Consider the following 15,458-nt stretch of genomic DNA (forward strand, 5'->3'; position numbering starts at 1 on the left):
ACCGGGAAGACAACATTGCTCAACCTATGGAGTGAGCAGGCCTTCCAGAGAGACTAAAGAAAGAGTATAATCCCGATTCCGAAAAAAGAACAGATAAAAGCCAGGATCCCTCTAGCTTCAGACCGTTTTCCCTTACCTCCTGCCTCTTTAAGGTAGTCGTAAGGCTTGTACACCAGCATATTCGAGCAAAGTTGGGCGATGATGGAAGATTCGTCCTGACTACGGAACTTGCACGTACTATGCTGTTATAGGAGACGTAGCCCATTACGCTTTCGTTCAAGGGAAACTTGTCGACCTAGTCTCATTGGATATTTCGAAGGCATTTAATAGCACTTCGGTGCCCCCGGTGCTCAAACAATTGATGGACTGGGAGTTCTCCATGAGAATTCTAGCATTCATTCATAATTTTCTCTCCCGTCGCACACTGGGACATATGGCCGTTTTCGTTGGACAAAACCTCTAGCACTCTTCTGTATACGTTTAGAGTTTTGATGTCTTCAGCACACTATCGCGGGTGATTCTAAACTTCATTTTGATGAATTTTATTTTTATCTAGATTAGTTAAAACATATCTAGATAAGTGTTATCTTTTACAGAAACGACATAGAGAAAAAAGTTCTTCTACAAAGTTGTTTGTTTTGACATTTTGGACTTATGCTCCAAAGGGACCTCTGTGTTCAAAAGGGAGAGAATAACAAGGTTTTCAAAGATCGTCTTAGGGGCTGTCCATAAACCACGTGGACAATTTAGGGGGGAGGGGTGTATGGCGAATGTCCACGGTCCATACAAACTTTTGAAAATTCATATGAGTAGTTGTCCATGTTGGGGGAGGGGGTATCTTAAATCGACCAAAATCTGTCCACGTGGCATATACACAGCCCCTTACAAGATTCGAGCATCATTATACCGACGGGTCGCTATCACACTGAGGTGTCTGGATAGGTATATCCGGGACGGCCCAACTGTTTTCGTCCAGCCTTAACACCACTGGATCCAAAGTACCCTTGTAAAGAAGCCCAATATCACCACCTTTGCTGGGTTGCCGGGGCATTGCAACTGAGGCACAGGATCTCTATAGCCAATAGGCAAAATGTGTTACCCCTACTTATTAATTGTAACCTGATGGTAGTAGCTTTTAAATATAACGAGGTGTGGCTGATAAGAATCAACACTTTATACATTTATAAATATAAATTCCTACAAATAATTGGGAATATTTTTTCATAAGACTAGAACTTTTGTCTACATTCTATTGTAAAATATTATGCAAGTCAATGTAACTCCTGTTGCAAAAGTGCATTGAAATAATGGAGAATAAGTTAATAACCGCAATCTTCTCGTTTACTGCTTTCCTACTTGCGCTTCCAGTTTTGTAACGAAAAGATAATGAAAAATGCCTCTCAGTACAAGTACCGCTTAAAACTTCATCCTACAACGGTGCTTGTGTAGGAAACTTTTTCCACAGCGACACAGTAATCTCAAATTGTTTAAGTTTTCACCATCCACTCTTTCGTTTACTGCTAACATCATGTTGCTTTATTCGCTAATCGCAGGTGTGTCGAGTTGGATTTTTGGAACGGTCGTACTGAGGAGCCCATTATCGTGCATGGATATACCTTTGTTCCGGAAATTTGCGCAAGAAACGTACTAGAAGCAATAGCTGAAACAGCATTCAAAACATCTGAATTTCCTGTGATACTAAGTTTTGAAAACCACTGTAACCCGAGGCAGCAGGTGAGTTCGGAAGAAGGTCTACCATGCGTCTCCATCGACGGTCCTATCGAACGCTGTTAACTGTTTGATCGAAATTAATGAGCTATCGTTTGTTTTTCACGCTTTTTCACAGGCAAAGATAGCTAACTACTGTCGTGATATTTTTGGAGATATGTTACTAGATAGGCCTTTAGACACCCATCCCCTTGAGCCGGCCATGGATTTGCCCGCGCCGGCTGCACTGAAGCGCAAAATCATCATTAAGAATAAGAAAAAGCATCACCACCACCACCATCACCACAAAAAGGGCACCGTCACTAATCCCACGGCGGCGGCGGTTGCAGCAGTGGCAGCCGGGGGAACGGCCAGTGCAATGAATAGCAGCAATATTACTGCCACTGCCGGCACCATCATTGCGGGTACCGCCACCATGGGCGCCAATAATAATGTTAGCAATAATGTGAACGCAAACACCACTTCCGCCACGTTGATGGCAACCGCGGCGGCCGGAACGGCAACTCTCATCACCACCAGCACCGGTAATAGTGGCAGCGGTACTGGTGCAGCACCGGTTGTACCAGGTATGTATGGGCGTACGTAAGTGTTTCAATTGTTTTTGTTGAGCTTATATTCCTATTTGTTGTGAATCCTACTCTTACACGCCGTTCCCATTATACAGGATTTGAGTATGTGCAACAAATGCGCTATTTAATTGAGCAGGAAAATTGAGTAGATCATTTTGAAGCTAACCGCTCTGCTAATATTTGCAAATTACTTTCAGTAAAATGCGATAATCTGATTTATAAACCAGATTGTAATCCAGGGTTGTAAGTGACAAAACCTTATGAACTGCAATGTTTTTGATTTAGATTTTATGAAGGATCAAAAAAAATCCACGAGCTATCACAATTGTCGTAAAGTTCAAAAATCTTTTATTTTATTTATTTCTATCTGTCTCGAAGTCTACAGAAGTTAACAACATCACTTACATTCTATGCTTTTATTCATATTATCTGTAGTTTGCTCAAGCAATAATAAAGAACTTAGTATTCTTAGTATTCGAACAGAAAAAAGCGTTAAAAACTTTGGTGTATTATTTGAGGAGATTTCCTTTAAAAAATGGCTTACTCTAATAACAAGTTCTACATCTGTGCAAGGCACAGCAATATAATAGTCCTGTCATGGACATTTCCGTTTATGTCTAGAGCTAAACAATCTCTACGTAGCTATAGGACAATTTTCCCTACGATCACTGTTTTCTAAAGAAGCTTACATCGTACTGCATTGCACGAACAGAATATCACGTGCCGAACCACGACCTCGGACCACGTTGCAATTTTTTTTTTGAAGGTGATGGGAAAACCACATCATCATGGTGGTATCTCTCGGTTGCTCGTTTTTCAGTCCTTCTGTACGGCCAAGAGAGCATTAACCCAACTCAACCTCGCTACTCGTAATCCATTAAATATCCCACGGCATTTTTACTACGACAGCTCACCAGCCAGCGATACACAGGAAGCTTTCTAAACTTTATGCATCTCTTTTCCTGTTTCTCTTCTCTCTGCGGCGTGTTTTACTCTGTTTCTTCTTGTTCTTTTCCTTCTCTTTTTTCTGAAACATTCCACTCTATCGACCATGCAGCCGGTGCAAGCTCACAGCAGCAACAACAGCAATCTCAGTCACAAAACCAGGAGGAAAGTTCTACAGCCCCCGACACCAGCACCACCACCATCAGCACACCAAGCACCGACTTGAACAACGGTATCAGCAGCAACAACAGCACTCTCATTACTGGCACCAGTACGTCACCCACCACCACCCCCAACGTCGCCAGCACACCACAAGCAATAGCAACCGGCAATGGCGACGTGCCGCACCATGCACCCCCATTACAGGTATTTTTCGTCCTGATTGTTTTACTGTTTTCATAATAAAAATAGTGCGCGTGACTTCGTTTTAGTCCGACAGGGAGGTGCTTGTTGATTTGCTCCTGTAACTGTGCTTTGCAATAAAATAACAACTAATCTAAGCCATCAGTGCCTCGCGTCACCACGTAGAGACAACAGTTTTAAAAATTAATTCAGAAGCATATAGCATTCTATAGGTTAGATTTTCTTGGACTTTTAACTTGGGCTGCTATTTTGGTTAAACGGTCAGCATTGCTCTAAATATAAGGCTGTCCAGTTACCCTTGCGAGTAAATACTTATAATTGCCAATCCTAGTGAGATCGATTCTCGGTCCTCTCACAAATGCTTTGATTTCTAGAAAACTATAACTAACTAAGGGTAAAAACAACATTCTGGAGCGACACGCTAGCATGCTGTCCGCAGAACTTGCACTGGAACACTCAGTTGGGCAACAAAATAACTTGTCTCAGTGGTTAATATGATATTAAATTGCTTCCATCTTCAAAAATGTTTTTCAAAAATATGTTTTACTGTTCAAAACGCCCCAATGTAGGCAGGACGGTATGCCCTTATCAAATGGACACAAGCGCAGCGAGCCTGCAGCATATTATACCGTTTTACCCAATCAGAACACTTAATCAGAACTCTGCTGTTCAGAATTTTGTTTTACAGTTCTAGTTCGGAAAATTATGATTATTGCTGTAGACAGGGAAGAAATAACTGACTTTTTCGACGATTATTTTATCGCTGGTATGGTAAAAAATACTGTCACTTGTCACTTGTCGAGTTTGTACCATCCCTTTTAATTCCACCACTTGATGGTACCTTGACAGATACGTATTTCGACCTCAACAGTAAGGTCGTCTACAGTGTCTCGTACTTGACTCGACTTCGAGTCGATCGGTGATTACAAAACGGGATTGTCCATCCAATCACGATTTAAGCACGAACTGTGTTTGTGTTTAGTATGAACAGATTCTTGTGGCTGCGTTAAGGACTAGTAAGTACGTTGCCCATCTCCATCTAATGGGGACCCCTTTTCTATTCTTCAAAGTAAGGAGGTTTTCATTCTGGAATGGGAGATATATGTGAAGTACAGAAAATAATGTAATCGCTTCTCAAGATTGATCGCAGTATCGATTCTTAGTGGCACCACTAGTATGCATCTTTCTCTGAAGAGTGAAGATACATTTAAGCTCTGAGACTTGACAGCATTCAAGATGACCACAAAGTTGTGCCTTTGCCCAGGGGAGACATTTGTTAACAAATAATTGCAACTTAAATGCAACTTAAAAAAATCAAGTCGCTATTCGCATGACTCTACGATCCGCGGTTTTGCTTCCAGGGTGATTTATCTTGAGTTTACAAATGTTTTCATTTTCAATCACTCGTGTGCTGTCGTACTTAGAAAAGCGGTCTCATATAGTTATGTATTTCACGGTGAAATTCTTATTGTGTTGGCGGGGCGCATTTTTCGGCTTGTCAGTAATGCATTCTAGTTGCTAAACTCATTGATGACTCATGATTTTGGTGACCGCCAGTGCAAAAATAAGGGCATTGCGAACAATGGCATGGCATAACTGTATGCTTGGGACGAAAGTTAGAACTAATCCATGAAACTCGTGGCAAGATGGAGGAAAACATCCTTCAGCATATATGAAATAACGTTCACCGATGTAAAACAAAACATGTCGAATATGAGGTAGCAACATTAAATTAAATATCAAAAATAAGTACTCTCGATTGATATTTGATGACTAGTATTTCCTAAATTCTTAAATATAACAAAATATTCTTTGTCTTCCTTTTTTATATTCCTTAATTTTTCACCAAAAACTATGATTTAACCTATTTACCGATGAGTGATTAAATTAAATGGTGCGAGATCGGACGTGTTCCAGGTAGGACGCAGAACATTTGAGAAATTCAAGTAAAGGCTTGTTTTCGAGGAGTATGCAGAACGATGGCGCGATCATCTAAAATTTGCGTTGTGCGGCCGGTAAACTAATAAATCAGTGCTTATTGTTTTTTGCGTGTTTTTCTAAAAGTACGCAGAACGATCGCGCCCATCCGTAATTGTTTTTGTCTACTATGTTCGACCAGTACATAAATTAAGTTGTGCGCGTTTGGTTGGAAAGTGAGGAGATTTTTTTAAATGCGCTCAATTATATCCCATCCCTTAAATCGCATCGCTTGCCGAAGTGAATCCAGATAAATTATCTTTTGTATCTAACACAATGTCCTATCCCAAGACAATCGTAGAGATGCAGAGGTATACCCGGTGTCTGGTAGAAACAAAAGTCGGACTAACAATCCTTCACTTTTTATATTGCGGTGTCCCAGATATTACGAAATAAACGATGCAGTCGTTGAGCGGATGTCATGGGGTCAGCTTTGAGCATCTCGGCTGATATGCAGTCGACCCCTGGGGTTTTATTCGATTTCATGCTTTGGATGGCTGTTTGAATCTCTAGCAGTGATGGAGCTTCGGTATTGACGCGTGTTATACGTCGGATCCTAGGCAGATCATGCCGAGGTGGTGATGGCCTGGCTGGCACTTGAAAAAGTTGTTCGAAGTGCTCGAACCAGCGTTTCAGCTGGTCAGTTGGGTCGGTCAATAACTGACTATTCGCGTCTTTCACAGGCATCGTTGCATTCATCTTCGCCCCGCTTAAGCGTCGTGAGATATCGTAGAGGAGGCGAATGTCCCCGGTTGCGGCGGCTCTCTCTCTTTCGTCGGCCAGAGAGTCTGCCCACGATCGCTTGTTCCGTCGACATGAGCGCCCAAGCAACCAAAAGTTCGGATAAGAAGGGATGTTTTGGCTTAATCAGCTCGCATTTTAAGTGATTAAGTGAAGTGATTTTAGGTGATCCATTGTTTTCTCGGGTGCGTAGTTCGCCCAGATTGTTCTCGCTGGTGGTGATGAAGGCATTCTTAATGGCGGTCCATTGGTCTTCCACACTGCCACCTTCCGGAATATCTGCAGCACGCGTCTCCAGTTCTTCAACGAAGGACCGTTTCACCGTGGCATCTTCCAGTCGGCGTGTGTTGAATCGTCGTCCAACTTTTTCCTCCTGCCGACGAATCCGCGCAATGCGCAGGCGTATTTTACCGATGAGGAGGTGATGATCAGACGCGATATCGGCACTACGTTTATTACGTACATCAAGAAGACTTCGTTTCCATTTTCGGCTGATGCAAATGTGGTCGATTTGATTTTCTGTAAAGCCGTCACGGGAGACCCACGTGACCTTGTGAACCGGTCGATGAGGGAAGAGCGCCATGTCGTTATTACCACAAAATTCTGCGAACAGCTCTCCGTTTTCGCTCATTTCTCCGAGACCATGGCGTCCCATAATGCGCTCATGGTTCGAGTTGTCGGATCCGATCTTCGCATTGAAGTCACCCAAACAGATCTTGATATCACCCTTCGGAATTCTATCCACGACGGCATTGAGTTGACTGTAGAAGTTTTCTTTGTCTTGCAGATCGGCAGCATCGGTTGGCGCATAACATTGGATTATAGTAAGGTTTCGGACCCGTGTTCTAAATCTGGCAACGATTATCCTTTCACTTATAGGTTCCCACTTCATAAGCGCAGAGTGTGCCTGCACGCTTAGTAGGAAGCCAACTCCGCGATGCCGGGGAGCGTGTTCACCTCGTAAACCAGAGTATAGCAGAACTTGTCCCGACGGCGTTCTGTGTTCTCCAAAGTTAGGCCAACGGACTTCACTCAGTCCCAGGATCTCAAGCTTCATGCGGCGTGCCTCATTGGCAAGTTGTGCCAATTTACCCTGCTGGGCTAGGGTAAAAACGTTCCATGTTCCTATTCGTGTCCGTTGTTTCGCGCTAAGAGTCGTCGCCGTAAAATCAGTCCGTATTCTTTCATTATCGGATTCTCGAACAAATTGATGTTTCGGGAACAGTAGGTTGTTGGCCCAAGGTTCCCTATCCACCGGGATGGGGCTGCCATCTTAGGTATAGCTTCCGGGGAATAGCATTTCATACTCAGCCGCTGGATGACAGAACAGACGCTGTTGGAGCCGCACCTCCTTGGTGAACAGACGCTCGGTCAGTCGGGTCAAATTTGTTTAAAGTCCCACCCAACACCAGGACTAGGCTAGTGCGCTTTGAGTGGCACACGGTCGCTTTGATAGGGCCTGCTTGGGGACACATGCAGCTTTCTATAGGAGTTCAATAGAGCCCACTGTCGAACCCCACCACATCCTAGGAAGATCCCACAGGACGCACCCTCTCACTCTAGCTGATGTCAGAAGGACAACAGTGCCCAGGCTGCACTATCAGCTAAGTATGCAACCCTTAGCTGGCGGTCAATTGTCATCGGAAGACCCGTGGAAGCGTGAGTATTAGAACTTGTGAGGACCAGAGCTATGTCAGGCCCCCCTTCCCGGATGTCAACTCACCATTTCGCAGCCCTCTCTTCAGGTTGCATGTATGATATTCCGAACACTCGCTATTGAATGGCCATTTTGACTTTATCATTTTGACGGTATCACTTTGAATCAGTTCCATATTTTTCCAATAAAAGTGCCCAGTTAACTAAGCCCGTGAATGTACTCAGAACTCGCTTGTTGAGTTCGAGTAGGCTTTTAGTAATTATTGCTTAGGAGTAATACATCTTTTTGATTGAGCACAGTGACGGCAATCCAGTTGGTTATCACCCTTTGTTCTTCCCAACATTTGAGTTCCATTTTTATCGTACAATACGATACTTCACAGAAAGACTCTGGGCCTATAAACTGTAAATTGGAACCTTGTTTTTCCCTTTCATTGCACTCAATACCACAGCGCCCTGGAACCCAATACAAATGTACTGCATTTTTTTGACATAGCGTTCGTAATGAGAAAATGCACTCGAAGACAAGCATAGGAGCACATAACATATGTGTAACTCGGGTAGCAAAAGTTGTACCCTTGTAACAGATTAAATGTGTTATACGGAACATCGAAACGTCAAAAGATATGGTATAACAGTATTGAATTAGCAAGGGGTCGCGTGATTTTTACTGTTTATCTGATTATTATTCACACCAAAATTAGTCAAATATGGAATAAAATTGAATAGTACTAAACTCGTCTTATGACCGGTAAAGACAATCCACAAAAAAATATTAATAATTTTCTTATTGTTTTAAAGTTTTGTAACCCAATTCTTCCATATTGATGGTTTAAAGTGCTGATGTTGATGTAAATAATATCTCTGGATAATAAAAATTAAATCGTATCCGCATAACTCGAAACGGCTGGATGGATTTCCTTCATTCCTTCAGCAGATTCTTTGTCGTTTCCGACGGGCTCAAATGATATATCCTCATGCGAAAATAATGAGATTCGTATGGAAATTTCGCATGGGCAGTTCACAACGCACACTTTTGCCTACTTTGCAGTAGAACGTCTGCCGGGTCAACTAGTTGGTAATAAAATTTACCGATCTTGAGGAAAGTCAACTCGTTTTGTATTCGTTGATCTTGATGTCACCGTTTACCGGGCACTGTGAATTAGTAAAGTAAGCAGCAATGCAGCTCTAAACAGTAAACCATTGCAAGCCGAATATACATTGCACTTGTCACGAGTTCATGCGGACTTTATTGACATTTTTGGAGAAGGTTCGAGTAGCACGGGTTCATCTTAGTTAACGAGTTGACAGAAGAAAGCAATTGATGGAATTTTAGTTTGATGTAGGAAACTATCTTTTTGTTTATTTACAGTTCTAGCAATTACTGCTAGAATATCAAGATGGAGATATAGGAAACGACATAGTGTATGAGGCAGAAACGGTAACAATATGACTACCAAGCCCACTAGACACAGAAGAAGACGCACATAGTAAAGAAACTTTTTGTTATTGAGCTCAAACCTTTTTTTCTGCATAACCATGAGAAAAATGTCAAATAAAAGAATCGTTGCCTCAAATAGTTAACATAGACCATTAAAATTATTAGAGTCAAACCTCCATGAGTCGATGTTCTATGACTCGATGACGGAACATGGAAGAAAATTATGCCATATGAAAACAATATTTTCTGGGTTACTGTGATGGTCCCTCCAAAGAGCTTTCCAAGGATTTTATATTCCACATCTCGATATTTCCATGAATCGACTGTTCCTTTCAATACCGACTCATGAAGGTCAGTTACAATCATTATAAAATGATATGATTTTTATAAAATTAATTATTAACATAATTATACGATTGAACTTTTGAAACTCTGTAATTAACTATGAAATATTTTGAACATCAAACTTCGATTTATCATACTACAGTAACACCAAACTTTTGAATGAAGTATTACAATATTGGTTCACAATATCAGTGTTTTGCTGTTTGAACAATAAATGTAATCAATGTTTCCCCTTATCGGGACAAATTTGGAAACGTTATTACCAGAATATTATCAAGCAATTTGTCAAGTTATTCAAACTAACCTAATGCTTAGTAAAAGCGTATTGAGTAAATTAGTGTTTAAACAGCTTTTCAATTCTCAAAATGATCAGAAACATCGTCAATATAGTTCATTGTTATTCCAAACTAAAAACGTCTCCCGTTGCCGTCCCGCGAGTTTGCTTTCGCATACTTGGTTAATGATTTAGGTTAGAGGATTTACATATATTCAACATTGCAGTCTATACGATATAAAAGTATTAACAAGAATGGCATCTAGTCAATAATAAAACTTTAGTTTTGAAAACTGTTTAGTTTTTTACTCATTTCATTTCGCAACTCATTTTTGCAACTTGTAAACCTACATTGGTGTATCCCTCGCCATCCCTTTGAAAAAGCCGATATTATCTCCCATTTCTCGATAATGTTTAAAATATATGCCTGCTAAAACTGAATTACTCCACACATCGGTTGCCTATCCTGACCTTTGTACTCTTTGAAACAAAGTGTTCTAATTTTCTGATCATATGGTATTTGTTTACATTTGAGAATGGCAGAACGATGTTCCCGACGCTCGTTATAACAGTTTTGGCCCACCGAAAGGGGGTCAACTTTTTGATAGGGATTTTGTTCGAAGATCCACTTATGTTATGTGATAGGAGTACATTTATAAGTAAACAGAGCTTTGAGCGCTGCTTGACTATCACAAAAAAATACCAATATTTTCATGTCGGTACTTTCTAGCTATGCAAATATTCGCGCATTCCAATATCGCAAAGATCTCCACCTGGAACACCATTGTGTATTGTCCCATTGCGGCTGAGCGATCGATGCCAGGACTCCAGGATGATTACTCAAATACCTACTTATGAAACATGCAGAAGACTATTCCTCTAGCAACATATGCTTAAAGGCAACTAGTAGCCGCGATTATATCGTTGGGTCGCTGCAGGCAATGTTCCATTTACGCTTCCATACCAATGGCGACAGAATCGCAGTCGCCAAGCGATAGAGTCACGTCGCGTGTGTTTGAGGGAACCTTTATAAAAGCAAATTTCGAAATATTTGAATTTGTATGGATTTATTAGCCATGCGGTATATTGAAAACCTAGGAAGAATATTCGTCTTTAAATAACAGATCAGATTTTCCAACCTACCAACGTAAAGTGAACGGCCTGAAAACCACAGTAAAACACTGTCAATAAGGGCACCAAAAAAAGGACATCCCTAGCAGCACACAAGTCATGGTTTTGGTTTATTGGCCCCAATTATATGTTACGCGAGATTTGTTCTCTTAATACATGTTAGGGGCACTGTTATGCCCGAAACGTTTGGTAGAACTTTACAGCATATGAAGAGCAAATGTTGATATACAAAGGCAAGAAACGAGCTTGGAATTGAATTCATAAACTCCTATTTTAAAAGAAGAAGGATAGTCACTAGGCCTAGGCCAATCATACGAAAATAAATCGTATTTATGTAATAATAGCAACAACCAATGCGCAGTGTCCAATGGTTTGCTTTGTTTGTTTTCCCATTTACAAGTAATGAAATGCTATGCAATTTATTTGCCTGAAAGATCAATATCTGCCAAATGCCAATGAAGAGCATTGACACGCTTGCTGTGCTGCTTCGGTCGGTCTAACAACGATGCTTTACCCAAACTCATTGCAATAAACCATGGCCAAATGTTAACGCTTTCATTATTTTCTCATCTTTTGACCCGCATGACAAATGGAACGCATCGAAAAAAAAACCTTCCAATGGATAGCAAATACGACAGAGTTCAAAGGAAAGTACCGGTTCATCGATAGACGATGACTCGGAGAGTTCAAGCGAGGACGAGGAGTTGATACCGGGTGTGCAAGTCGGACCAATCGGATCCACCGAAGCGGACAAAGTGCCGCAAACCAAAGAGACTGAAGCAGGTGCGGAGATCTCCGCCCTCGTAAACTACGTGCAACCTGTGCATTTTAGTAGTTTTGAAAATTCCGAAAGTAAGTGTCGCATCAAATCCACAGAAGGTTGGATTGTTTTTTATCACTGTCACCTCTTTTACACCCCTGATCTTACCGACCACACATCTTTCACTCATTCGATGATGTTTTATGAGTCTAGCCAGAAGGTATCGGTCTGAACACGACAGGGTGCCTGCCAGGAAAAGGCTCCACCGGTGTAATTTGTTTTTATGCCCTAATAATTCTCGTTCCGTTTGGATCCTTTCTTCTTATCCTTGTCTCCCGGGCTGTGACGATGACACGATGATGGTGATGGCGGTCAACATCGGCAGAGAAGGCACGGTATTACGAGATGTCTTCATTTGACGAGAAACAGGCAACCACACTGCTGAAGGAGCGACCGATTGAGTTTGTCAACTACAACAAACATCAGTTGTCACGTGTCTACCCCGCAGGAACACGCTTCGACAGTTCCAATTTTATGCCGCAGGTAAGCAAACAAAAATAAGCCAAGAATAATAAAAGCCAAACCGTGGAATGGTGGGGACATGTGTTCTGATGGTCCGGGTTGCACAATCGTTAATAGAAATAATATTTGATTTGGTTACATTTACTATATTCGGAAATACAAATTGACCGTGATGAGGAAGCACGGGGCAAGATTAACAACAATCCCCTTACTTTTACCACTTTTTTTTATTTTTTTTGGAAGAAAATACAAATATAATTGAAAACTGTTGAATTACAAATATCTTCATACATTATGGAAGAAAAAGTGGCAGTTTTATTGATAAGAAGAATTAAATAAATTCACATTTCAACTAGAATAAAGAAACAAAATTATGCCTCACACCCGATTCTTTTTTTACACGGATTATTTTCACAAGGTTTTTTTACACGGATTCTCGAAATAACACTGATTTTTTTTGCACGGTTTCTCGAAATAACACGGATTTTTTGCACACGGCACGCATCCCCCATGTAAAAAAAAGAATCGGGTATAGTTTTATGGTATTTTAAGTAGATTCTGTTATAAATGGGTGAAATACCAATAAAACCTTATTATCAAACCATACACTAGTTCGAAAATTGCCACGCATTTCAGAAGTCAAACGAACAGTTGTAAGTCGACGTCGGATGCAATAGGAGTGCATCTGATTGTACATCGCAAAGAACTGTTTTAACTTTGATATCGTTTTGTATTTAGCGATCCGATAGCTGCAAAACTGTTGCAAGTTGCAAGTATCGATTTGCAGCTAAAAATGACTTGCAGTTATCAAAAAACACTTCTGTATGAAGGGTAAAAAATTAGGAAGCAAACGTTTTCTGAAGTAAAGCTGATGTTTAAAAATTTAAATAAATAATAAAAGACGGAGAATGTTTAGCTTGATTTAAATTATTCGTTTTGTTGAGCTCTTTTCCTGGAGCATACAAAAAAACGAGTAAAGAAAGAAAGATAGAAAATAATAATAATAATAACAGAGTGAATAGAAAATATTAGAAGAGGAAAAATGAAGAGAAAAAAAAATTTAACTCAGTCATTGAGCAGGTTTAAGTTAGCGTGTAATGATGGCTGAATGAAGTAAGCCTAATGAGTGAGAGAGCGGGAGAATGCATAATGTGCATAATGTGTGAGAGAGCACACATTGCAATCGAGAGGGAGAGAGCACAATTAGTTAGAAAGAGCATAATGTGTAAGAGAGAGAGAGAGTAAGAGAGAGCTACACTCTAATTTTCACCTACTCACGGAAATTTTACTCAATTTCCATTAATAGCAGGACTACTCATAGTTTTGAGTAGTCCTGCTTTTGACGGAAATTGAGTAAAATTTCTGTGGGAAGAAAAGAGACAGCAATACAATTTTACTCAGTCACTGAGTAGGTTTAAGTTAGCGTGTAATGATGGCTGAATGAAGTACACGCTTAAAATCAATAACACAGAGATATGTTTGCTTCACACAAAACGGACCAAATGCAGAACAACACCTAGATGAGCGATAGTTACACAGCCACAAAAATAGCTCGTGTGGTTTTATTGAAGCTTGGATTTCAATATTTTCAACAGTATTTGGTTCCTCGTGAAACAAGGAATCTGTACAAACGTTTACATGTTGAAAAGAACCGTTATCATGACCGTCCTAGGCATTTTTGTGCCTGTGTAACATTCGCTCATCTAGGGGATGTTCTGCATTAGGTCCGTTTTGTGTGAAGCAAACACATCTCTGTATTATTGATTTTAAGCGTGTAAGCCTAATGAGTGAGAGAGCGAAGAGAGTGCATAATGTGTGAGAGAGCATACATTGCAATAGAGAGGGAGATAGCACAATTTGTTAGAAAGTGCATAATGTGTAAGAGAGAGCATAATGAGTGGAAAAGAGAGAACATAATGAGTGAAAGAGAAAGCACAGAGCGAATATAACGAGTGAGAAAGAGAAAATACAATGAGCGAGAAGGAAAGAACATAATGATAAGAAAGATAGAACTAAATGAGTGCGAAATAGAGAACAAAATAAGTGAGAAAAAGGAAAAGATAATGAGCTGAAAAAAGAGAGTATGATGAGTGAGAAGGAGATAACATAATTAGTGAGATAATATGATAAGGAAAGAATGAACATAATAAGTGAGAAAGAGAGAACACAATAAGTGCGTAAAAGAGAAAATATAAAATGTGAAAGAGAGAACATAATGAGTGCTAAAGAGAGAACATAATGAGCGAGTAAGATATGCCATAATGAGTGAGAAAGAGCGAATATAATGAGCGAGAAAGAAACAACATAATAATTAAGAAAAAGAGAAAATAATGAAATAAAAAGAGAGAACATAATGTGTAAAAAAAGAACATAATTAGTGAAAAAAAGAAAACAGTCCGAGAGCTCTAGTATTTTTGAATGGTCGATAACGGCGTAGGCCACGTCCTCACGGTCTATCGGGGATGGGAAGGAATTGATGATGCAATCACTCGCCCACTGCAAGTCGAGAACACCTCTTCACTCGCCACGAGTTCATGCGGATTTTTTTTTGGCATCTGGGGGTTAGGTTTTATGGCAGAGGCTCGTCTTTGTTATCGGATTGCCAATGTGACAGTAATGGAAGGATGGAATATTCTAATTCAAATGTCGAAACTAGCTTTTTCGCTAATTTCGAATTCTAACAGTTGTCTGCTAGAACAAATAAAGGTAGAGCAAAATGAGTTTGAGAAAGAGAACATAATTTATTAGAAAACGAGAACATACTGAGTGAGAAACACAGAACAAAATGAGTGATGAAAAAGCACATAATGTGCGAAAAAAAGAGAACATAATAAGCAATAAAAAGAGAACATAATGAGTGAGAAAAAGAGAGCAGAATGAGTGAGGAATAAAAAAAATTAGTTAGAAAGTGAGAAAATAATGAGTGAGAAAGTGAGAAAAGAAAAACATAAAGCGAAAGAGAGAACATAATAAATGAAACAGAAAGAACATAATTAGTGAGAAAAA

The 15,458-nt window shown here is 40.2% G+C and overlaps 1 protein-coding gene across 16 annotated transcripts in view; it reads left to right on the top strand.

The window, feature by feature from the left end:
- The window catches only part of LOC134213208 (1-phosphatidylinositol 4,5-bisphosphate phosphodiesterase classes I and II), a 262,306-nt gene that overhangs the window by 238,563 nt on the left and 8,285 nt on the right, over positions 1-15,458 (top strand). For all 16 annotated transcript variants that reach the window (XM_062691932.1, XM_062691930.1, XM_062691939.1 and 13 more), the window contains 5 exons: positions 1,554-1,734; positions 1,847-2,294; positions 3,355-3,608; positions 11,797-12,022; positions 12,316-12,473. In XM_062691932.1, coding sequence (XP_062547916.1) covers positions 1,554-1,734; positions 1,847-2,294; positions 3,355-3,608; positions 11,797-12,022; positions 12,316-12,473 — 1,267 coding nt within the window. The remainder of the gene's footprint in view (positions 1-1,553; positions 1,735-1,846; positions 2,295-3,354; positions 3,609-11,796; positions 12,023-12,315; positions 12,474-15,458) is intronic.

The sequence above is a fragment of the Armigeres subalbatus genome, chromosome 2 (assembly GCF_024139115.2).
Source record: "Armigeres subalbatus isolate Guangzhou_Male chromosome 2, GZ_Asu_2, whole genome shotgun sequence".
In the NCBI taxonomy this organism is placed as follows: Eukaryota; Metazoa; Arthropoda; class Insecta; order Diptera; family Culicidae; genus Armigeres; species Armigeres subalbatus.